This window comes from Polyodon spathula, chromosome 8 (assembly GCF_017654505.1).
Source record: "Polyodon spathula isolate WHYD16114869_AA chromosome 8, ASM1765450v1, whole genome shotgun sequence".
Taxonomy (NCBI): domain Eukaryota; kingdom Metazoa; phylum Chordata; class Actinopteri; order Acipenseriformes; family Polyodontidae; genus Polyodon; species Polyodon spathula.
The window spans coordinates 26,605,866-26,630,837 of record NC_054541.1 but is presented as its reverse complement, the minus strand read 5'-3'; the positions used below and the strand labels follow the sequence as shown (position 1 = coordinate 26,630,837).

At 34.6% G+C, this 24,972-nt stretch overlaps 1 protein-coding gene across 8 annotated transcripts in view; it reads right to left on the bottom strand.

The window, feature by feature from the left end:
- Positions 1-71: 71 nt before the first annotated feature.
- Positions 72-24,972, bottom strand: part of ppfibp1b (PPFIA binding protein 1b) — a 43,745-nt gene continuing 18,844 nt past the window's right edge. Inside the window, exons 4-30 of one of the 8 annotated variants that reach the window (XM_041257370.1) lie at positions 24,055-24,141; positions 23,390-23,503; positions 22,767-22,898; positions 19,234-19,326; positions 18,788-18,880; positions 18,116-18,236; positions 17,552-17,584; positions 14,866-14,927; positions 14,463-14,547; positions 13,479-13,624; positions 12,759-12,889; positions 12,600-12,662; positions 12,398-12,458; positions 12,154-12,192; positions 11,306-11,477; positions 10,640-10,672; positions 9,341-9,482; positions 8,863-8,991; positions 8,051-8,201; positions 7,296-7,407; positions 7,001-7,089; positions 5,967-6,089; positions 5,531-5,656; positions 5,195-5,383; positions 3,992-4,168; positions 2,245-2,310; positions 72-264 (exon numbers count right to left, since the gene is read on the bottom strand). In XM_041257370.1, the coding sequence (XP_041113304.1) occupies positions 178-264; positions 2,245-2,310; positions 3,992-4,168; positions 5,195-5,383; positions 5,531-5,656; positions 5,967-6,089; positions 7,001-7,089; positions 7,296-7,407; positions 8,051-8,201; positions 8,863-8,991; positions 9,341-9,482; positions 10,640-10,672; positions 11,306-11,477; positions 12,154-12,192; positions 12,398-12,458; positions 12,600-12,662; positions 12,759-12,889; positions 13,479-13,624; positions 14,463-14,547; positions 14,866-14,927; positions 17,552-17,584; positions 18,116-18,236; positions 18,788-18,880; positions 19,234-19,326; positions 22,767-22,898; positions 23,390-23,503; positions 24,055-24,141 (2,856 nt within the window). In that variant the 3' untranslated portion in view covers positions 72-177. Of the gene's footprint in view, positions 265-2,244; positions 2,311-3,991; positions 4,169-5,194; positions 5,384-5,513; positions 5,657-5,966; positions 6,090-7,000; positions 7,090-7,295; positions 7,408-8,050; positions 8,202-8,862; positions 8,992-9,340; positions 9,483-10,639; positions 10,673-11,305; positions 11,478-12,153; positions 12,193-12,397; positions 12,459-12,599; positions 12,663-12,758; positions 12,890-13,478; positions 13,625-14,462; positions 14,548-14,865; positions 14,928-17,551; positions 17,585-18,115; positions 18,237-18,787; positions 18,881-19,233; positions 19,327-22,766; positions 22,899-23,389; positions 23,504-24,054; positions 24,142-24,972 lie in introns of those variants that run through there. The other 7 variants (XM_041257371.1, XM_041257372.1, XM_041257373.1 and 4 more) reach the window with 7 other exon arrangements.

The window sequence follows — 24,972 nt, the reverse complement described above, 5'->3', positions numbered from 1 at the left end:
GGTGTCGTTTAAATGTATACGATATATATATATATATATATATATATATATATATATATATATATATATATATATATTATATAGCATACAGGTAATGTATAGGTATTCTTTACAATTTGCAGTCAGTTTCACGGTTCACAGCCCATCCGTTTATCTAAATGAGGATCATTTTCTTTGTCACACATTTGAGTCTTCATCTGTTATGCTGGCACTGGGAGAACAGGTGGAGAGTTCTTTGAAGAATTCTTCATCTTTTAACATGCTCTAAAATAATAAACACAATGTTATAACACGTTCGGAATACAGAATTGTTTTTCTAGGACAGAGAATATGATGATCAGAATTGGGAAAAAATGGTTTTAACTTATCTCCTTGTTCAACAAACATAACTCCCTAGCTAAATCTACCTCTCATATCGATAGATAAATACAGTAATAAGTATTGCCAAAATAACCACCACAACTCTAGAAGCGTAGCCAATGCGTTTCTTCATCCACAAGCGGTGCCAAATACTGTAATTCATGCTTAACTACTTCTGAAGAGAAACAATAATGCAAATACAGTTACTGATCTTAAAATAAAGTATACAAAGCTGTAATGTTTTGTACAGCTTATGCAATTTCACATAGAGTATTAGAGAAGCTGTCCAATCTGTTGCACTGACAGATATTGGAACATTGGAAGGGTTTGAGATTTAAGATCCTCTATGTGATTTGACTTCCATAGCTATGAATTTTTTTTGGGGGTGGGGTGGGGTGGGGTGGGGGGATACAGATTTTCTTGTCTAAACATAGTTTAAATTTATACATACATATAATTGTCTACTACAGTATTAACCTTTACCAGGAAATCACTGTGTTTTAATCAGCAATTGTTAACAGTTATGTATGTTTTATTATTTTAATGTAAATGTTCAAACCAAGGCAGGCAAACTTACCACCTGCAGCATGAAAAAACAAAAACAAAAACAAAAAAAAAATGTTGGTTACAAATTACTAATCTGAGACCTATAAAGAGACACCACCACCCCCCCCCCCCCCCCCCCCCCGCCGCCTGTGAGAATCAATATCACTCTTAGTTATAGTGCATTTTTCCTTATCAGTGTCAGTTATATTATACTTTTAAAGCTTTTAAAGAAAAGCTTAGAGTAAGTAGCAGAGTTCCGAAAAATCTGGAGTTCAGTCCCCACGTCAAAAAACATACCTAGAATTTTTATTTTCATGTGAACATCCTGACAACTTTTTACACTTTAGTCTGTTTCAAAGCTCTTTTTAAAATGTCTGCTCTAGTGCACTGGGGTTGGAGATCTAAAGGAAGGAGCGACAAAAACTTTGGCTTGTCTGTTCCATTCTACATCATGGATTGTTATTGGCGTGTTACCTGTTTGACAATGTGGGCAAGAATCCTTACACTAGCAGTGCCCAAGAGCAGCCATTTTGAAAAGAGCTTTGAAACAGGCTTCAAAGTTATAAGTGTAAAAAGTTGTCAGAAATGACAGGTATGTTATTTAAACTGTTGTAGCAGTATGTGGGAACATGCAACGCTATAATTTTCGGAACCCGCTACTTACTCTTTAAATGCAACATTAATCTTGTAATTAAATTTAGGCTTTGAGATTGTCACGGTCATTCATTTATATAAATTATAGCAGCACAGATCTGTTGCATTACTTAAGCAGTCAAAAATATTGGTAATTCATTAGCTGCATAGCTGTAATAGTCTTTTACAATGTCTTCATCCTCATTTTTCACCACTGTGATCTTACAACAGCCCTGAAGACTTTAAATTCGCTTCTTAAAGCAAATAGGAGGTATCTACATCATTCCAGTAAACTTGACCAAATATGAATTACTGTCATGCATTTGATTTTTTTTTTTTTTATTGCCATTTTTTTGAAGCAGGGGCCACTTAATTTAAACTAAAAGCCTAAAATAGCAAGACAGAAATATGTAGAAAAGTAGTTTTGTTTCACCAAATACTATTACTACCACGACTACAAAGAAACCAAGAAAATAAATACCATTTAAAACAATAACATAAAATCAAACATGTTTTCTGGATCTTTTTAAAGGAAAACATCCATCAAGTGATGGTAATTCATGTTATATATTTTACACTGTGTTTTTATAGTATTATTGGACATAAATAGTAGTTTCCAACTACTGTACATTGAGACCAACTCAACCTAAATTTCAAAGAGACCTTGCAGAATAAACAAACAAAAAACAACAAAAAACCGCCTACTGTCAAGTTGTTGATGCCCTCAGAAAAAGCTCCAATTTGTCTGACAGTTCCTTCAGAGTCCTCCATCTGAATAAAGAAGTAGCACTTACTTGTTAAAGGCAAAACAAATTGATGTCAAAATATCTACAAGACAGCCCATTGGCCTAAAAACAATGACATTAAAATAACAAAATAAAATGTTAAAAAAAAAAAAAAAAAAAAAAGTTTTCATTCATTTTAACAAACATTTTACGAATTGGTTCAATTTTTACCAATAAACTTTGTACCAAATGTGAAGACAGTACCCCGAAGCGTGCTGTCTTTTTCATTTATTTGGCCAGAGTTTGCAACTTTTTAAAATTTACTGTGCAGTACAACTACTGTATTGGAACTTGACCTTGAGAATCAGTCATGTACCGAGCATGAAGTCAATAGATTTCACTACCGCAGAAGGATTTGGGACATTACATAAGAATTATATTTTCTCATATTTATCAATGCAAATTTTAGTGCCACCTATATTGCTGGGACGAACACAGGATTTTCATATTCGGATATTTGCTCAATTTAAATATTCATTAGTTTTCAAAAAGTAATAAAAGTCATTATATTGCTCAGAACGCAGGCAGAGACAGCATAGCAGAAGAGGTAGGTGGGTGTGGCCCATGTGTGTCTTTACTTTACAGCAAGACGTTACAATATGTAACACGTTAAAGTAGAAAAATATCCCAGGAGTAAAGAACACGTTGTGTAGGCTTTACTTTACCCCAGTGAATTAACTACAAAGCAAAGGATGCCAAATAGAAGTTCAAGTTAAACGTTGCTTTGTTTATTCCCGAAATAAATAGTACATAAAGTTGAAACCACATTTTATTTATTTTTTACTTTTTTTTTTTTTTCATTCCTAGCCATTGTCATTTCTTCAGAGTAAACAGTGGCCATAGACACTTTTCATAAAGTAATAACATGAGGTTTACTTGTGCCTTTTTGTAGCTGAACAAGCAAACAAAAACTGAAATTTTACTTTAAACACTTCAAATAAAACAATGGTATTGTAAAACTAAGAGGAAAAAAACTTACCGTTTCAGTTCTTGTTTATTACATTCCACACAACAAAAAGGTTAAAACAAACAAAACATATATATCACTGTCCCATGAGATTCTGACTCTAAAGCAGCACAATGCTTTTTTTTATCCAGATGCCTTTCCATACAGATCACTATGCGTGCGCGTGCATAATCTGATTTGTTTACTTTTTGCTGTCAAATTTTTAAATTTTTATATAGGCTTAAACAAATGAAAAAACGACAGTTTAAAAATATATAATTCGACGACACAAATTAATATATATATATATATATATATATATATATATATATATATATATATATATATATATATATATATATATATATATATATATAAATCTCACATATCACATGGAGCTCTTTCATTTGCCTTTTTTTATACATGTCAAAATATTTGTTCGAATATTCAGATATTTGTCCTAGCACTAGTCACCAAACACTTGTTGAATGTTACTTAGATGGATTACTGTATGTACACAGTCTTTGCATGTTTTATTGATTAATTCATTGACTGATATGCAAGTTTGTGGAATGAAAGCATGCAAAGTTTACACTTTCAGCAGAAAGGTCTGTATGTTTGCAGCCGATATACAAGACCAAAACATGTACAAATATCTATGTTTTATATTTTTTACAATAATCTCCTATTGCAAAACCACGTAAATATCCGAAAGCTTTACCTGTTCCAAGCGATCAAGGTCGTCATCATACAGTCCGATTTCCATTCCACGCTTATATGCATTCTGAAAACTACTTCCTGTGGGCATTGCCACATCCATTGGGCACACGTATTCCTCGCTTTCTTCCTGTTTCTTCTTCCGCAAACTCCCGAAAGTTCCAAAAGCAAGCTTTCTTGGCTGAAGTAAAAAAACAAAACGAACAACAAAAAACAGACACTCCTTTCAGCTCAGAGAAACCACAATGAATGAATGATTGCAAATGTAGATGATTCATGACTGTGGAGTTAAAGCTAGATTTGGCTGGAGGCCTAGACCGTGGGTGCCCAACGGCTACCAGCGCGAGGCTGGCTGGAAAAACATGAACGGTTACATGCATCCCAGTGCCACAGATAGGAAGTGGCTATGAGCCACCTCCTCCGAAAAAGACGAGGCCGACAAACCATGAATGGAAAATAATCATAAATGATTAACGCACCCCACAGTAGCGCACTGCCACCTGCCCCCCAAATATTGAAAAATTTATGAAAATGAGCAGCTGAGACATGGCCCGTCTACCAGAGCATGACTGCGCTGGGGGACAGAGCCCAGCCCCTCCAGCCTGACCACGCACCCCGATAAATACGAACAGCTCAGCACTTTACAAGATAAGGAAAAAACCCCTACACATATTTTTTAAATTTTTTTAGGGGTAAACCTCAGAGAATCCGTGGCTGAGGGCAGCCCTTCCTCCAGGCTCTAAGCGGTCGACTCATTTCGGCTTCCCAGCTCTTGACTGAGCGGCCGAAGCAAAAGAAACGACATAGAACAATAATACACAGAGCTTTTATGTGCTTGCTGATGATGTATTGTTTAGGGGCAGATTCTCCTTGCAGAAAAGCAACCAAGTTTACAATTCTTGGAATCACACCTGCTAATCTGAAGGTTCTGATTAAAAATGTGGAGTTCAGCCTAATTGAGGTTTATCTGAAATACCCCATGGCCATCCTTCTTTAAACTATCTAGCGTCATTTTGAGTAGTCACTCAAACTGATTAGATATAGAAAGATGCATGTCTGTACTATATCCATGTAATGGGGGATAATAATTTGGCAAATTAGTTATTTCTGCATACTGTAACTTCTACAGTTAACTTTCTCCTTGTGACCACTTTCTGTGAAAAAAGTCTTCAACTGCAGTCAAGGAAGAGAACTTAACTACACAGACCTTCACTTTGGCAGTGGCAGTGAGAAGGGTGTAGTCAGGAGACTCCACAGATTCCTGCTTCTGTTGCTGAGCCTCTTGGCCAATCAGTAAATTGAAGTGGGTTGCCAAGTGTCGTCGCAGGAGAGTTTTGTTTGGAGGAATGTTCAACAGAAGGGCCATTGTTTCCACGTTAAACCGAGGTTCCAACACCTAAAAAATGAATTAAAAATATTACAGGTTTTAATATTGCTTCATTATTAAATATTGCATAATAGAAAGTATTTCATAAGCAATTATCTTTTTAAACTTATTATAATCCATCTTGTGGTGTTATTTGTACTTTAAAGAATATCTTGCCATTAAGCCTCCATGTACACCACTCCCTCTCAAGTTGGGAGCGTACTCTGCCAGGTCCACGGATCGCAGCCATTCCATAACACGGTGATTTGTCCACTGGGCAATCTCTGCTGGTGTTATGTTGTTCTAAGTTGGCCATAAAAAGAAGATGTTACCTTACATAAAAGGTACAAAATAAACAGTTTAAATGCTGTCTACAAAGAAATGTTGATCCAGAAGATCTTTCTAAAGAATCAGTAAGAGTAAAGATAATGAAAAAGCTTTATTTGATAAATACTCATTGACATATTGTTGTTGTCTTATTTAATAATTATTTAAAGTAAATGAAAAGTTAAAAATGTTATTAACTAACAAACTGGGAAACATAAATTAATACCTAAACCGTTCAAAATTTTAAAAAGGGCAGATTCCAATAGGATCTCTGACATAGTCCTACCTCATCTGAGGGTCGCCTGCGTAAACAGTTGGGCTCAAAGTTATTGATGCGCAGGACCTGAATGGCTCTCTTGATACTAAGGTGATGCAGAACACTTCCAACTTTCAGGGACAGCAAATCATCCTGCAAAAGAAGGAGACAAAGCTCAATAAAATGCATAGTTTTGTTTAAATGCTAATAAAAATAAATAAAAAAAGAATTGGTCAAGTCATGACCATTTTTTTTTGCAGAAATAGGTGAATCACATGTTTCCAAGGTAAAGTGATCCCACCAGTTAAAACATTTAGGATCAAATAAGTTCAGCTTTGCATATGTTCTTTAACAGTAGAACCACCACAGCAGTCATTTTGATGGTTTGCGGTTTTCAAATTTAAATTACTGTGTGTCTAAAAGTTATGTGTTTGTCCCTTTATGACTTTTCCTAAATACATGCATTAAATACCCTGATGGCAGCTATCAATTCCTTAAATTACAAAATACATTCGATTTTACAGTTTTGTATGTACATATACCTGTTTACACATTAGTTTGTTCTGAAATGTTTATTATATTTTTTTCATTTTTTGAAGTAGTTCTTTATATGTGGCAAGTTAGAAAATAAACCCTTTTTAAACCCTTTTATGTTTAACATTTAAACAGTGTTTCGCTGTGCAGATGTTTGATATGACGTGCTTGAATAGACTTCTGAGTTGTATCAGGTAGTTTCTTTCACTTCAACGGTTTTAAGTGAGTATAACCACGGCGTTCTAATGTTAAACAAGAGAGGAACAGAAACCAGTGGCAACCCATTTTTTCTCAGTGATTTTAAAATATCTACAGAGATTCTAATAATTTTGTATTTCAGCATACATAAGAATTTAACATTAATTCAAAATTATTGCATTTTTTTAATATTATAGGCACCTGATTTACCAAATCTGCTTTTTATGTAAATGCCATGTAAACAATGTACAGCATGTGATAAAAGGTTAAAGACAAACAAAACTACCCAATAACATTTTCTATACTCCGTATCCCTATATACTGGAACTTACAACAGTCATGTAATGAAGCATTCTCCCGTCTACTCGTCCTTCATCAAACTGAGTCTTGTACTGGGGTAGTCCAATATCATCCAACCACCCTAAAGATGAGTTTAAGGAGAAAAGGGGTCTTGAGGCAATAACACAACAATTTGTATTAATTTATAAAATGTACAATGAAAATGTATTTTGAAACGCCAGGCTGGTATATTTAATGTTTTGAAAACTTCATTAAAATTAAAAATCCATCTTTGATTAAGAGCACACATAGACATGTTAAAATGCCCCGTGCTTTATAGTGGCTTACTCGTGACCCAGTTATAATCAAGTCTTCCTTTGCGGTCATCTTCCTCTGAGCCAAGGGCTTGCAAGGCCAACTGCAGCTTCTTCCTGTGAAGAGGCTGTTTAATTCCAAGCTCCTACGAAGGAAGGGAAGTTTATTTTGTTATTTTAAAACAATTTTATAATCTTGCTTACTTAATCTGAAATGGAAATATCCAAAGCTGTAGAACGTTAAGAATAAAAATGATATTTTCAAACATTTCCAAAAGAGACTAATAATAAAAAAGAAACTAAGGTCTGGCTTCTATTAAGTTTCACAGCTCCTTAGTGCTATCCATTAGACTAGTGTGCTTCATTTCAACTGTTGCTAATACATAAATATACAGGTATATATATTTAATGATTTTTTAGATTTTTACTTAAAACAAATGCTCTTAAGTCAAAATTTGGTCAAAATAAATAGCACAGCCAAAGTAAATGAATTGCACCACTTTATTGAGCCATGTAGTATCTATGGAACTGGAAGAGAACACAGAAGCACATCATACTGAACAATACACACACATGCATTGTGGTTAGAAAACCCTTTATAATAAATTATTTAAAAAGCAGAAATATGTTAGCATAACTGTATACAAGTGCCTTGTCCCCTTTGTTTAACTGGGACCCACTGAAGCCCTTCCACCTCCTTTACTGGCCGCAATCCAAGCCAAAGGGTGATCGTTTTGTAATCTGGAGCAAAGACAAAAATGTTTCCTCCTCTCCAGCAGCATTACTCACCCTCTCAAGGTCCTGCTGTGAAGCCTGCAGTAGAGTCTGACCCGACATGATCCACCGTTTGGCAAAGTTCACATTTAAACCCAGGCCCTGTTCCTCTAGCCAGCTACACACCTGCTCCTTTGTCCACTTTGCAAACGGCATATCTAATTCACTGTTTGAAAAAAACAAAAAACAAAACAAACAAAAAAAAAACAGCACACTAAATGTTACTTATCCCCAAAAGGCTAAAATGAATAAATACAAACTGTTCACAAACCTGCTTGGTGATTCGGTGCAATATTATATTTGTTGTTCTCTACTAAGGGTTAAAAGGACTTTATATTGTATTTTTTTTTTATTAATCAGAAAGTACTCAAAACGGGACTGACAACTAGGATTCTGCAGGCGCAAATAATACAAATTGAATTCAGACAGAGAACAATTATTAATGTAAATACTGAAGCAACAAAACAAACATAAAAAGGTAATATAAAGATTAAAAAAATATCATAAATTATATTCAGAGCTACTCTACTTACCCTTAAACCTATTTCACAAGTACACTATTGTAATACTGTTTTACTTGTTCAACTATTAACTTTACACCATGTAGCTGTTAACAAGGTCACATTATTCTGCCACCACTACTTTCAGTGTTATCTCTACACCACCTGGACAACTAATTCACCTGTAATACAAACTATGCCAAACTTTATAACGTCCTCTATTTTACTATAATAAAAAACAGCATTGTAGATATATTAAAGTTTGACTGCTTACCAGAACTAAAATATTTCTCTCCAGTCTGCCAGTTCTCATTTACTGTATCATACCTGTTAGCATGCTGTAGGTCCTGGGACCAGCCCAGCCTGGGGCCTGCAGTTGCTCTCACACCACCTCTTTTAAATTCTGTGTCAGACATATCGTCAGGGTTAAACGTTGCAGACTGGCTTCTTTTAAGCCTGGGAATGAAAGAAAAAAGAAATCCTTTAATAATTACTACCTCCAGTAGTAACGTATACCCCTACAGAGACCTAGTGAGAGTATACATTTATGAAATTGCAGCGCACAATACATATTTTTAATGTTTCAGAACAAATATGTTACATGAAATTAAGCAGTACAATGCTAATGCACTACTTACAAAAAATATAGTTTACTGTCATATTACATATAGACATTTTCTTTAATATCTGACAAGTTTATTATTTCCTGTATTTTAATTTCCATAGACTACAGAAAATAATGTGGCCCTAACAATGGTTGCTGCTGTTTTAAGAACAGGTTTTCATCCAATTCACAGAAACATACTTTCCAAAGAATTTCTTGATTCCTCTGGCCTTTTTCTTGGAGTCTGGGGAAGAAGGTGATGTTTGGGAGCCGTCAGCCTCTACAGACCTACGAGGCATTCCTGCCAGATCTATGTGCTCAGAGCCTTCTTTTTCTGTCTCCGCTATACATAAATATAGAACATCCATCAGGAAAAACTTAAGGGGCATCATTTTTTACCTCTTTTATATGTCACCATTCAGTGCTGGTTTAAATATTGCACAGTAACCTGGGCACATTGGATTAGCCTGTGTGTCAAACGCTTTAGCCCGTACTATTCCATCTGCTCTATTTAGCAATTTTGTTTGTTTTTTTTTTAAATCCTCATTTAAAATGCTATACCGTTTATGCCATACAAGTACTATAAACGAAATGAAATGGTGTTTCTTAAATACATTCAGCAACATCCATTATGGACAAATCCCAGCACTGAATGTAGTCTGATGACAGTTAATAACTAAAATGTTTTGTAACCGTTGTTAGTTTGCAGGACGCCAGGATCAAGGAATGTGGCAATGAACAATGGTTTCTACCCAGGAGCTTGTAAGGATGAAAGCTATTGCGAACCACTAATTCCAAAGCGGTTTCTGTTTAGTTTCACATCTACGGTCAAGTGGGAACAGGGCAGCAGCACATGCCATTTTGCAATGAATAATGAACAACTGGATTTTTTTGTTTTGTTAATAACATGCATTAGCACTGACACAACAGCTTTAGAAAGAAAGAAAACAATGATGAATGTTATTATCCTTGAAAATGACAAAAGTATGTTCAATGATTAGAGGACCTGAGCTGAAATTGTGCCCGAGTTAACATTAGCAATTGTCTAGATAAATGTCTAGTTCTGTCCAATAGAGCACTATGATACCAGGAAATTAGTTGAAATTTAGCATATTGAAAAAAAAAAAAAAAAAAAAAAAAAAAAAACCTATATATCTCACATGTGTTAAAAAAAAAAAAAAAAAAAAAAAACTTTTAAAGAGTTTTCCTATCACTAGGTACAGTAATTCTGTCTCATTTCAGGCAATTTTGTTTCATTCTGGCTTTAGCAGTTGTATTACAGGTTTTGGAAGACGACACCTAAAAGATTACAGGATAAATGCTATAGTTATAGAAAAGTATTTCTCATCACTGATCAATAAGCTGGATAAACACCAGTTATAGATAAGGATGCATAATACCAGTAGTAGAGCACACAAACCCTCTGATAGCATCCAGTTGTTCAGTTTATCCACATGGCATTGCTGTGCTTGCAGGCCCCCATGCAGCTACATACTATACCTAACGTAGGTGCACTTGCACTTCGACTGCGATCTTCATATATCCAGACAATGTTTATAACCACACGCAGAGCAGCAGCAGAGCATATGCAGGACAACAAGGTAAAGTGCACAAATTACACAAAAAGCAGAAACAAAAACAAGGAAGCACAAGGAAACAATGCTGATATACAAAGAAAGCATCACTGGATACCAGGAAATAAACTTGCTAGAGTGATTTGGAGGACCCAAATAATATGACAATAAAAAAGTTGTTCCAAGTCACCTATACCCTGTGTAGCCATGATAACGCAATATAGGAGCAAAGATAATAGGTTTGTGTGTAGTAGACAAACAAAGGGTTGGCCAACTACACTGTACAAGAGGCCAATGTATTGTATGCGGCATACAAAGTATCGTGTATTTCAATTCTAAATATACTCTATTGTCATTTTTTAAATTTGTTTTTATTTTTACAATAATTAAAACTAAAATATCACACCAATATATTTAGATTACAACCCTGTGATTAGGCACATTCTAATCTCAGGCTTAACATTATGCAAGCAAAGTGTCTGTACTCTTAAGTTTGTTTCATCACTTTTAAAATCAATAAGTTAAATAAATCTAGGAGTGTGTAATATCAGTGCACCGTGTGCAGCCCTTTGGTTCTATAGCAAAGACCCACCTAGATTGGGTGCACTTGCTGTCCTCTTGCTTCCCTTGATCTTGAAGAAGCCGCGACCAAACGAGGCCCTCGTTTTCCGAGAACCAAAGCTTTCATCGTCGACTGAGCCAGGCTGACCAGGAGGCTTAGGAGGAAGAGCACTAAACTTGCTGAACTCTTCATAAGCTTTGTTCTAAAACAGAAATCAAAATGGTAAAATACAGATACAATATAACTGAAATGCAATTGATAAAATATATCTAAAAAGGGGGGCGTATTTATAATGTGTGTATTCACTGTAGTACAATTCTAAATGGACTGATTTACGGTTTGAGGTAAAGCCAGTGAGACACCTAGGTGGTACCCCTACACAGTAGGATGTGAGATACATTTTATTCAGGACTCAAAGTAATGTGAGGGCTAAAAAGTTTTCTTCCTTTTTTGGTCTTGTAGTTAAAGTACGGGAATGCGCTTTTCAGGACTATATTCACAAATGGAAATAAATGTTAAAAAGGCGTGAAGTGTGAAATAACAAAAAACACAGTAAAAGAAAAGGGGAAATACACTTCATAAATAAAAAGAGAATAGAAAAGTTAAAGACGAAAAACCAAAAAGAACAGAAGTGCACTATGAATACCAATAATTTGTGTACTCATTCAGTTATACAAATCTTAAACAAGAAAGCAAGCTAATCTTAATGAGGAGAAAAAAATTCAGACATCTAGACAGGAGATGTTTAAAAGGAAGGGGAGGAGGAGAAGGAGAAAATGAGAAAGACCACACAGAACAACAAAAAGCTTCCGAGATTCATTTGACATCCCTCATTGCATTTCCTTCACTATGAGCACAATTCAGAAATACTAAATTACCTCTGTTGGCTTCTGATGAACCACCGCTACGACAGGGTTCTGGATCAACAAAAGACGGAAATGTTGCATTTATTTTATATAGGAATTAGGTGCTATAAGAATGTAAATAAATGTCTATCTATCTGATTGTAGATATCGTTCTGAAGGATCATGTCTATTTCAAGAGTTTCTTCTAATAAATATAATTTATAATTTGTGTATTTTTACAGACAGAACATGATAAAAGGCATTGTAAATGACATACCTTATCTGTGTCACTGCTTTTCAAGTTGTCCATACTGCTTGAGTTGGCAATACTTTGTGTTCTAGGAAGAAAAAAGGGCTGTAGGTAAGCAATTGGATGGATGGCAGACCACATTGTAGACAATTCTGTAAACAGGAAAGGGCAGAATAGTTGGTGTCTCATTATAAACAATGGTTGGATGGCCTCAAAATAAAATACTTACACAGGACTATCACACAAACTTGTTTCTTGTATTATTGAAGAAATATCTGGTGTCATCATCCCACTGCATTATAAAACAAAAAAGGTCTTACTGCATGAATGTTTGCTATCATATTCAAAAGGTACAACACACAGCCAGCTTGTATTTCCATGAAAGTACCTCATTTCTGACAGGCCCCAATCCTCCGTCTCCTGGCTCTGGGCCTGCTCGACCTCTCTGCAGTTCTTTGGTGAAGATGCCAAAGCTGGGATTGAAACTTGGAGAACACTTTTGTGCATTTGAACAGGTATCTAAAAGACAGGAAAACAGAACATTTGTTTACCAACATTTACCCTATTATGTTAGGGTAACTTGAACCAAAGGATACTAATGACTCATCTGTATGTTTTGAGAAGTTCAATTTGACTATAAAAACAAAACAAAAAACAAAAACAAAACAAAAAAAGGGGCTGCTTTCATATGAACAATACCACAGAAAGGTGCATAGAAGTTACTTTGCACTGAAAAGATAAAACCTTGAAAAATGCACTTTTCCATTCTGTGAAAATTATTTTAAAAAATATATTTAAAAATAAGACTAGAGCATCAGTTTTCATTGGTTTTGAACTTCATGGAGTTTTCAGGTAGAGTTGTAGCACTTTAAATGTTCGTAACCAATCCATCTTGTTTTGTGCAGCAAAAATGTCTTCGTTTGGGACACTGGTCTTTTGACAGCCGGTTTAAGTCTGATAAAGGGACAGAGTAACACTTTTTGGTGGTCTCAGTTTGGTTGTGTGGACATTGTTCAACATAACAAAATATATGAAAGGCTACCAGAGAGCACAACATGGCTACATTTTTGCCAACTTGAATATCAGTAAAAGGACAGGAATAATGTACCTCATCAGGAGTTTTTACTATCTCTTCTTCATTTGTTGCGACAGGCGAGGAAGATTTCTCAGATTCAATTGAGACTGAAATAGCAGTCGACACTGAAACCGAGCTATCACTCTGACTCTCCTCACTGCTGCCATCTTTAAGTTTATCTGAGGGGAAAAATATTAAAATAAATACACAGTAGTCATGTGTGCATACGTGTTATGTTTTTTTTGTGACCATGCACAGAATAGTGTACCTTGCAATAAAATAAAAACTATAGCTTATCCAAGAATAACGTTCCTACACTTATTACAAATTCACAATAAACACAGGACTTGTAACCTGAATGTTAAAACATTTGCAAAGAGAACTGCAGTTAAAAATACCACTGACAAAAATAAGCATGTTTCTTCTTCTGCAGCCCTCAAGGGCTCTTCCTTGTATACAGGTACTTTTAAGCAGAGAAAACTTACTATACACATTCAAATTAAGTTTTTTTTTTTTTTTTCTTTTTTTAAAGCCTGTAGCCATAACATCTTTATAATTTGATAAAGGATTACAAGGAAATGAATGAAACAAGAAATGTTATCTAAAAATATCCTGGTCGCAGAGGATACTCTTAAGTCCTAGGGTATGGCTATAGTTTGCACAGCTTCCTTCAACAGGACATCACTAGATGTCCAGTTGATCCATCTGAATAAAAAATATCAATCAAACAGATGTAAAAAGAAGTGCCAGTAGGTGCCCTTGTGCACTCAGAGGTTTGAGTGAAGGGCTGACAGAGGCTGTCATAATGTACTGCTATCTGGCTGCACTAAAAATAGTTAAAGACGAAAGGCTAAAGCCACCAACATCCTGAGGAAGTGTCCTAGTTAGCATGACTCTGTTACTAGACTGAGTCTGACTGTACTCTGTTCTATCCTTTCCGCTCACACATTTTCAAGTAATGAATAACAAAGATACATACATAAATAAAAATAGACTAACTGCAATGCCTCCAATTACCTTTTTTAACCTGAGCTGACATGACCATGTCTTGAACCTTCTTGTACCTGTTCAGCGACTGCCTAAGTTCCTCAATTTTACGGTCCTGAAAATGGCAGATGAAAGGAAATGAACTAAATACAAAAGTATATATTGCAAAGAATGCATTTAGACTGTACTTTAACTCTTACAACTGTAAGCCTCTTGTTCCCATAGTTATCTGGAAATATAGTATTTTACTGCATGAAAGCGATATCATACTATACAGCACCAGTAATCAAATATGTTTCTATAAAAGGAAAAAAAAAAATAAAAATCATCCAAGTGGACTACCACAACCTTACTCCGTATTCTAGTACACTTTGTTATCATTATGCGGCATAGTTGTGTTGGAAATTGATACAGAAATATAAAATCATCCTACTTTCTCCTCATTTGCTGCCATCAAAGATTCAACTGCCCTTTTCATCTTCTGCACCTCTAAGTCTGGACGGGGAGGACATGAGAAAGTAAAATGTAAATGCACAAGAATTGTCAATATAATTGTATACATTTACACAGTTTTATATAAACAAGGGAGTTTTCTTTCTCACAAACTTCTAGTATAGTAACAGAATCAGTGTCAGAAATACACTGCAGTAACAACTATAATATAAAATTGCAATTTGATAATCCTTGGTTTACATTTTTATTTTACAAATAGACTAAATTTTCTCACTCGATTGTGTTTGAACAAATTTTAAATATTGTAGAAAGGGGTGTGACATTTGTATTGGCCGACGCCCAGGACAACATTTGTGTGACTGACAAGTTTTGCCATTATACTTAGTCCGTCCGACAAATATTTTGTATTTATTTGTCCTATGTTTTTTTTCTGTTGCTAGAAAGACACTCCAGGTATATTTGTAGACAGCCATGGAAGTTTCTGAAAATGGAATTCTAGCACCAAAGCACAAACATTTTAAAGGGTGTTTATGTCCCACCCCTATCACTTCTGATTGGCTAGCTGTGGAAGAAATAATCTTCTATGGGTTACAAAGAAACCCACAAATGCCAAGATCAGTCTGGCAATGCACAGACTAATCATTTAAATGTAAGGTATTATTTACATTTTTTGTAAATTAGCAAATAAGTGATAGTGCTTTCTTAATACATGAACCTGACATTTAAATGCTTCAATCTAGTAAAATAAAAACATAAAAAAAGCACTGGATAAGTCTAAAATAAAAACAAAAAAAAACACACCATAGTCGCTAAGGTATTAGCAGAGTTAAAGAAATAATGTTGTGTAATTTCTAACAAAGTTTACCGTTTAGAACTAGATTTGAATAGAAGTGATATTAGTTATTTATTGGACATAGATTATTTATTGATGTATTAATTAATTAATGTATGTATTTATTTTTTGTGAGAGTAGTGCAGGGAAAGAATGTTGCCCAACCAAAATAATATTAACAATAACAATAATAATAATAATAATTTCATCAGGGTATGAAACCAGGATCACCCTGCTGCAGAAGTGTTCCAGATAGTCACTATGGGACAAGATGTTAGATGAGGAAAATTAATTGTAAAATGTTGTACTGTTTTTTTTTTTTAAAGTATACAATAGAAATAAAGAAAACTATTTTGTCTTTGCACAGTTTGATGGAGCCTACTGTAAATATTGCATGCATTTTGGTAGAACAGTAAAAAAATGCAGAGAAACTTGACAATTTATACACAAGTCCTTTAAAAGTCTGGGTTTCAGCAGTTACAAAACTGTAAACTTAAAATAAATAAATAAATAAATAAATAAATAAATAAATAAAAAAAATAATCAGAATTCCACAGAGCAGCAGTAACAGTTGCCAAGGATTTTGTATCTGTGATGCAACAAACACCTGCACATCCATCAGGAGCTGGATTCCACTTATAGAGAAAGTGGGGGAAAAAAAAAAAAAACAGGCAGAAGCTACTTTATATTTGAATAACTCATAAGTGTTGCTTATTATAGTTGTCCTCTTAGCATGTTAATTAAAAGCAAATGTGTTCCAAACTGCACTGAAAGGAACATTTCCTTAAAGAATGTTCTAAATTTGTTGAGTTGAGGTAACAGGGAACCTTTTGTGTATCTTGAATTTAGTGAACCAGTCAAGCTACAAGACTAGATGCACCCCTGTTAATCACTAATTGATTGTGTTCACTGTTAAACAAAACCAAAACCCTACAAGTTAAAGTCTACTTTTTTGTATGTCTTGTGTGATGGGTCAGGGGCAAGTAGATTGAACAAAAAGTATTTTTCAAAAACTGCACACCCGTGTACATATACACAATTACACTGTAATGTTTAACTGCAGTGTTGAGGTCTGTGAGTAAAGCACTGCTGCACTGTGCGGAAGACTATACTTCTAGCCAATTAAATGAATACTAGAAAACAGATTATAGGAAGACCGATGGATTGTTCTAATGGTAGCAGGAAATGTTTCTTGCTTTGCAGCCACAGCACAAATATCCTGCAAACTCAGGACGTGCAGCCTGAATGTTGGCATGTTTGCAGTGAGAATTGCAGTTAAGATATCACTGATGGAACCAAGCACGTTGCTTCATCTACAGCCCTCAGGGTTTTTTCAATTTCCAATTACCCGCCTTGCATACAGGTATACAAAAATATGTGCTTTAAAAGCCCAGACTAATATTAAAGGATCCAAGAGATTCTACCTCAACATGGTAGCAAATTACATACTCTCTTAAGAGGTGACATGCTTTGTTAAGCACTTATTACACACAAAGTACTATCTACTTTGTATCAATGTATTTACTGTAACTGACACAGTGTCATAATAAATTTACCAACAGCCTGCTGCAATGCATAAAATTGCAGCAAGACCCTTTTGGGGACAAATTTTAGAACGATTGGCTTATAACTGGCCTGTATTTGTCTAAATACTTAAGCTTCATAAGATACATAATTTTATTTCCTGTAAACATTTATGTGAGAACAGCGTTTACCTTGAAACACCCAAGTGTTATAAATGAGCAACATTTTCCAACAAACATTGACAATACATGCAGTCTGTGAATGAAGCAGACTGGAAATACACACTGGTGCAACAACTCCAGAACCTTACATTTCTCTTTGAGCTTCCTTTTTAAATGTTCATCTGCATGAAATAATGAGTTAGATGTACAACCGTAAGTTTTAAAAAAAAATATATATATATATATATATATATATATATATATATATATATATATATATATATATATATATACACACACACACACACACATATATATATATTATATATATATATATACACACACACACACACATACATACATACATATCATTAGAAAGAAAAAAAAGGATGAGGAATTAACATTGAATCGTGCACACTTTAACCCTTTTTTGTGTTTGTGTACAATTGCTTCAAAATAAAACTTTCAAAATAGTCCTGAAGAATAATATTCATTCCTCATTCTTTGGAGCCAAAATTGTGCTGCGAATGTCCTCAGTGCACTGCGACTTATATCACTGCTAGAACATATTTGAAATGTATTTGTGTTGTAAACTCAGCATGGTTAAATCAAAATAACTATTTGTGGGCTATAAATGTGATTTAAAACATTCAATATGTAATAAAGCATAAGGTGTGAAAACATGCTGGATATTTGAAGGAATATCCCTGTACCTTTTTCATCCTTTTCTGAACCTCCGGTTGCACTTGTGATCTTGTAGAGGCTTTCATCCCACAGTCTCTTCACCTCCCCATCTTTCTGCTCTAGTTTGTCCTTCAACATCACCAACTCATCCTGCCCAGAAGAATACGATGCAAGAATAAGGGCTCCAATAGTATGTACCAATACATGCCATATTGGGTACATGCTGTCATTTATTTATTTTATATATATGTAAAATAGAAGTCATATGTAGAATGCAGGCAGGGCCAGATAAACCTCACACAAATGGTACACAATAAAGCTCTAGGTATTGACATCCTCAGCACACATAACGCTAATAACAATGGCATACTATACTATACTGCAATGTTTTATGAGGTTTACTTGTTGCATGAGGCTGCTGCTGCACACGATCAGAGCAAAGCTGATAAACAAGAGATTTGTACAGAATGTTTATAAACATGATAACAACCAATTTCAACACATGAAATGTTACCTTAGCGTAAGCATTCACCATTTTTAAAGTCTTACTTTAGTATTAAACTTTAAGGACATTTTTCATGCTATCTTGTCTTCTTATTCTATTTCTACATATGAACAGAAATACTGAACAGAAAATACACAATGAGCTAAACACTTATGATGGAGCACAGTGTATACAAAGTACCCATAGAACACCAAACCTTTAGTGTCTGGCTTTTGTGCGCCATCCTCTGCTTTTCATATTGCATCTGACCCACCTTGATTTTCAGGCTAGAGAGTTTGGCCATAAGCGACTAGTAAGAGAAGAATTAGAAAAGAAAAAGCTTGACAAAGAAAGAAGGAGAAAAAAAGTAGAATAGCAATAAGATTTGAGAAAGGTTAAGAAAAGAATTGAGAGAAGTATAATATGAGAACATGGGTACAGCTACCTACCAATAAAATCATTACTCATCGCTTATAAAGTGGAAGACATACACGCCTCTCTAATTTTCATAAAGTATCAGACCCACATTATAACTATACAGGTCACATTCAACATGTACAATAAAAACTTTAGGTTTAAGTATGTGGCAATAGTACACCAGTTCAATGACAGAACACTGTATTCACAGAATCATACGGTACTGCAGCAACACTAAAATGTTACCTTTGTTGATTTCAGTTTCTTTTCATACTGGAGCCTTTCATTTTCCATGTCTGCTATCGTGAACCTCAGCTCGTTTATCTCCTGGATCAACCCCTTTGAATGATCACACAAGAAGCAGTTGCACATACAATAAACCTAGGGCTTGCAAGGTTAATACAGAAAATAGCAAAAAAATAAAACATGGATTGTAAACTTGTGTACTGCCAATTTCTATACTATTTTCTACATTATACCAACATAAAAGGCATTTTTTTCTTCAGTGTAATGACATAATTATTACTTAGAGGAGTATGACTTGCACATTAAAATACAATATTTCATATTGGATAGATATAGAAAATGACAAGAAATAAAAAGCTACAGTCAGAACTCGGATATCCGTTACTCAGATACATGTCAGTCGCGTTTTACCGCCCTTCTATTAAGAATAATATATATATATATATAAACAAATTAATGTTAGCAGTCACAATTCTACAATGTATCTGAATATCCATCACAGCCCGCATTTATTTTTTAAATTCTCTCTAATGCCAAATCAGTCAGTCTTATATTGTGCATTTTTTTTTTTTTTTTTTTTTTTTTTTTTTTTTTATCTTTTGTTTTTGCTAAATTGCATTGCCTTTTATGTTTTATGCAGTTCTGTGCATAGATAACATTTAGATTTCACTTTGCTGTTAGGTTGTTAAATGGGAAATTTTACCTACTGCTACAATACTACAATAAAAGTATACTGTATTACAGTTAATGTGTCGTCTCTAGTTTTGGCAAGTGATATTTTCAGAATCACATCGTTCTGAATTAAAATACTACTTCTGTTCAAAATTTGGAAGCCTACTTATTTTAAAACAAAATAATTTCAGATATGTATTTTTGAAATTCTATCTTTTTGGTGTTGCCTGAAAAAAAAGGGGTTGGAACGGGCCAAAATGAAATAATCAGATATGCGTCACACACGTTTAACCGTCACTGAAGTCAAAATTTTACAGGGTCGGATATGCGAGTGCTGACTGTATTCCACTACACTATCTATAGCACAGTACACTCCACTTCTTACAATTTCGGTCCATATCTATGTAGTACAGTATACCGAAAGGGTCAAAACCACTAGTCTAGAAAGTTAATACTTAGATTGTTAGACGTTTATACACATCTACTGGCTGATCGTTTGTCATTCGGCACGCATGCATGCACACAGATTAAACAGAACAAGTTTTTGCATGTTGCATCCTCAAGTCTTGGTAAGAACACAGGTTTTTCCACTATAGGAAAGCTGAAATAAGAGGTCACAAAACTGCACAATAAAAAGAACCACTTTACTGTTCATCGACTGAAGCTGTAGCATTAAATACGAATAAATATTACAGTAGTTTGGATCCACAAGGGGATCCCATATTTATCTTTGTGCCAGTGTAAATCAACTCAAAGTACTAGTGCACGACCATGACTGAGCTGATGCTTCACAATGATTTGTGGCACGATTTGGACAGCAGCAGGTTGTCTTTTTTTTTTTTTTTTTTTTTAATGTTTTGTAGGGCATGTTCAACCTGTGACTTAATTTTCACCCAAGGCAGAATATTAACCATGCATTTTTATACAACACCTCTATAGCTTAGATTTAAGCTTGCTTTATAAATTCAATCCCCTTAATGTTAAGTTGCTTGCTTGTTTATTTTCAAGGAAAATTGCCAGACCAAGGAAATTATATGCAAGCTGATAAAGCCATTCCAAAGCCACAGAACAAGGCAGAGCAATTTGAATGCTTCTCTTCCAACTAGAAGTATAGAATAAATAGCATGAAGAAAGAGTTACAGGAAACAAAGAAAGCAAGAAAGTTTGCCACATGGTATGAATTACATATTTTAATTGATGAGACAAGCAAAATGAAAAACAGATCATCTGCAATGTGAGGCAAGCAGCAAAGAGTAATATAATAAAATAATTTGAGTCTAAAAATAACTGGATAAATATCAGATAAAGGCACATTTTCTGTACATTTCAGATTAACTGGGGACTGTCGTGTAGCAAGTCTGGCTATAACAATCCTGACACATATAAAAGCAGAACTTACCAGCATCTAACACCGCTGGAAGTACTGTAGAAAGATCTTTCAAGTTTAACTTTTCTGATCATAGATTTATGGGTGATATTGTTCAGCTTTTCAGTTTAAAAAAAAAAATGTGATTAAACAATTTAGGTTAAATTAATCTGTAGTTTGTTTTTAATCCAAAAATCAAAATAAATTTGCTCCATTCCAATTAATCGAGATCATGCACAAAAACACTGGGGCCAGATGTTAAAGCTGAAAAGCACAGTGTTTAAAAGTCACCTCTTGATCCCCATACTGTGACCTCTTTTCCTGGAAAAGTACTAGTTCCAGCTCCAGTGTTTCCATCTGGTCTCGGAGCTCATAGATTAAGTTACGCAGTGACTACAGAGTATGGAGCAAGCAAAAGATTGAAAAGCAGAAAGAAAAGATGGAAAGACAATGTTGTTTCTATGACAGGGTAAGCAAAAGTAATATGGAAGAATTCTGAATTGTAAAAGTAATCCTGTGCACGCAGTAGTAGAAAGTAGGTAACCAGTAAATTCTTGTGAAATGTTAAAACAAAGTACTTATGGTAGCCCCCACCCTTTACCACCAACATATTACTGTGTCATAGAATATAAAACAACTCCTGGCTGTGTGAAACCAAGGCAGAGTTTAATAATTACAAGTCTGTCGCAACTTGTGAACTGGAGCATTTTTCCTTTTTGATTCAAGAAAACCTTTCGCAATCCTCGCAGAAATTAAATAAATTCCACTGCTATAAACAAGACAATGCTATCGTATCTAAATAAAACAAAATTCCTCCTAAATATAAAATGGCTTACAAGGTTTAATAGTAGGGTACATGAAGGTGGACTTGGTATCCATCCGACACCTAGTCACTAATCTCAACCAATATTATGCCAATCAGGCAAGAAGATATTTACACACTTTTAACACAACCTGTTTGGAAAAAGGCAAAACACAGAAATTATGTTTGTAACATGTATAAGTGTATATATATGAATAATATATATATATATATATATATATATATATTATATATATATTTATATATATATATCATATATATATATATATATAGAGAGAGAGAGAGAGAGAGAGAGAGAGAGAGAGAGAGAGATAGATATAACATTTGCAAATTGTTTTACATAAATCATTTTTAAACTTCAACATCTTTATAAAAAAATCTAAAAAAAAAAAAAAAGTTAAAACCCTAAATTAAAGCCTCGTGCATGAAGAAATTCTACCACCACACCAAGTGATTCTTCACATCTTCAAGCGGAAATGCATAAGTAGATTTAAACAAAACAGCAAATACCAAAGTCAAGAAGAACTGTAGTTAGTGGACTAGGGGTAATTAAAAGGTTAAACCGTCATTTCCAGAAGCATTTACTGTATGAAAAACAAATGGTTGCACAATAATACCAAACTCCGACAGGTTAGTGGTACATCTGTCCAAGCTGCTCGAACTGCCTCCTACCTCACTATCCCTGAACCTCCCCTCAAAATCCAGACGGTCTTTCTCCATAGCGGTCAGCTTTAGTTTTAGGTTGGAAATCTCAGCCATGAGATCCAATTTCTGAGTCTCCAGGGCAGATCTGCTTAAAAGTTCCTGTGGAAAACAACAGCATTACTGTGCAGTTCACAATAATAATAATAATAATAATAATAATAATAATAATAATAATAAATATTCCATGCTGTTTGATAGCTGCTGAGGTCATTGGAACACAACCATCTTTATTTGAAACAGTTGATTTGTGTGTAGTGTGCTAGGGAGGACGAGTCATTCTGCAAGTTTAGGGGTATGACTTAGAGCATTATAATAAAACATTTGCATTTGAACACTTTGCTGTATGTGAACAATTTACAATTTATTTTACTTTAAATACAAGCACTAATTATATATTTTTGGTAAATGTTGCAGTTCCATGCTGTCCTTATCTTAATTTTGAATAATTTGTTACTTCAAATTGATCAAGGCTGTATTTATGTGGCTGTGACTTCATTACTGCAGGCTCTGCAGGTGATGATAAAATACAATATGCAGAATTACTTCATGTCCATAAAATAAAAGAAAACACTAAATGCACAGCAGCTTACCTGTTGCAGCATTTCCTCAGTAGCATTTAGTTTTTCTCTATGCTCCTCCAAGCAAAAGTCAAGATCTCGGATCTTCTCTCCTTGTGCTTCCACTTGATCTGTTAACACACTCACCTAGAAAATACCATTCAAACGGTATAGCAAAACTCTGAGACAGCAAAGGGTGAATGAGACGCTTTGAAAATATGAAGCAACATGCTGTTAATCCTTGCCGAGCAGGTCTCAGACAACTCACATTTTAAATATCAGCAAATATTATTAAAGCATAAACTGGTTACTAGAACAAAATATTGTGGATTTTGTTTTAGGAAAAAATGATTCACTAACTAAAAACACTTATGGAGAGTTCATAACCTCTACCACTAGAGACAGTGAAATTTCTCAAAAATCAGTGAGGACTAGTTAACTAACAGCCAATGTACTGCACAGTGGCAAAACAAATTTCCACAGTAGTTAAGTAGGGTTATTAAGCATCCCTTTAATAACAACAACTGTTAACAGAGTAATGATAAAAAAGGCTAAGAAAAGCATTACATCACATAAGCAGCCTGCATTCTTCATTTATTATGTAGTATACGTGTTTTTTTCATTGCTTGTGATCCAGCTACTGTATGTTTAATTATTTTGTTATTTATTTTTAATTAAAAAGTCTGAGGGATACTTACTTGCAGAACAAGGGATTCTTTATCACTCTCTAGGCGAGTCAGTCTTTCCTGGTAAACATCACCACTCACAGAGATGTATCCATTGATCTGAAAAACACATTATAAGCATGGGTGAAGACAGCAGCTTTGTAAAAACATTTACTGGTATACTTTAGTCTTTTAAGGTTGCATAGATAATATGACCCAACTCCAATACTCCAAAGGCCTATTATATACCAACACACATACATCAGTTCCGCAATTTATTAAAGTGAAGTTATATTGAAGATGTCGGAAAGTTAGGTAATAAAGCCAAGAAATCCATCCCTATTCAGATCTTTTCAATAGCTGTATTTATAATATTTACAGACACTTGTTTTAAAAGGAAGAAAAAAAAAAAGAGCAAAATCCCAGTTCGCATAATTCTTAGTTGATCTGTAACAAAAATGATCTTTAATCTTGTTTTAATTGATTAAATGTGACTTGACGCACCCCCCCCCCCCCCCCCCCCCCCCCCGTCCCTTAACATACTTCTCTCTATGTCAAATTAAAATGTGGGATTTGACCTCATCTATTTCTATGGGTAAATTAAGTAGTTTACAAATTTTCAAATGCTAAAGGAGCAATGGCTTTCGGCTGTTAGTCTTTCTCATGACATTGGCAGATCATTTTCATTCTACATACAGTGCAGGACTTGAAAGGCAGCAGTTCCGCTTTTGGCAGGCAGAGTTTAAACAGGAACTGATTTTAACTTGGACCCAGAGGTTACTGCTTAACTCTGGAGAAAAAAAATAATTTTCTTCTATTCAGTGTCTCTGAGGTTCACTGAATTGGTAATAGGGTTATACAATTTTACACAACGCTGCTTGTGTTAAGACTAACAGATTTAGCATCTCCATGGCAGCTGAACCAATTGTATCCCTTGGCAACCCTGAGTCT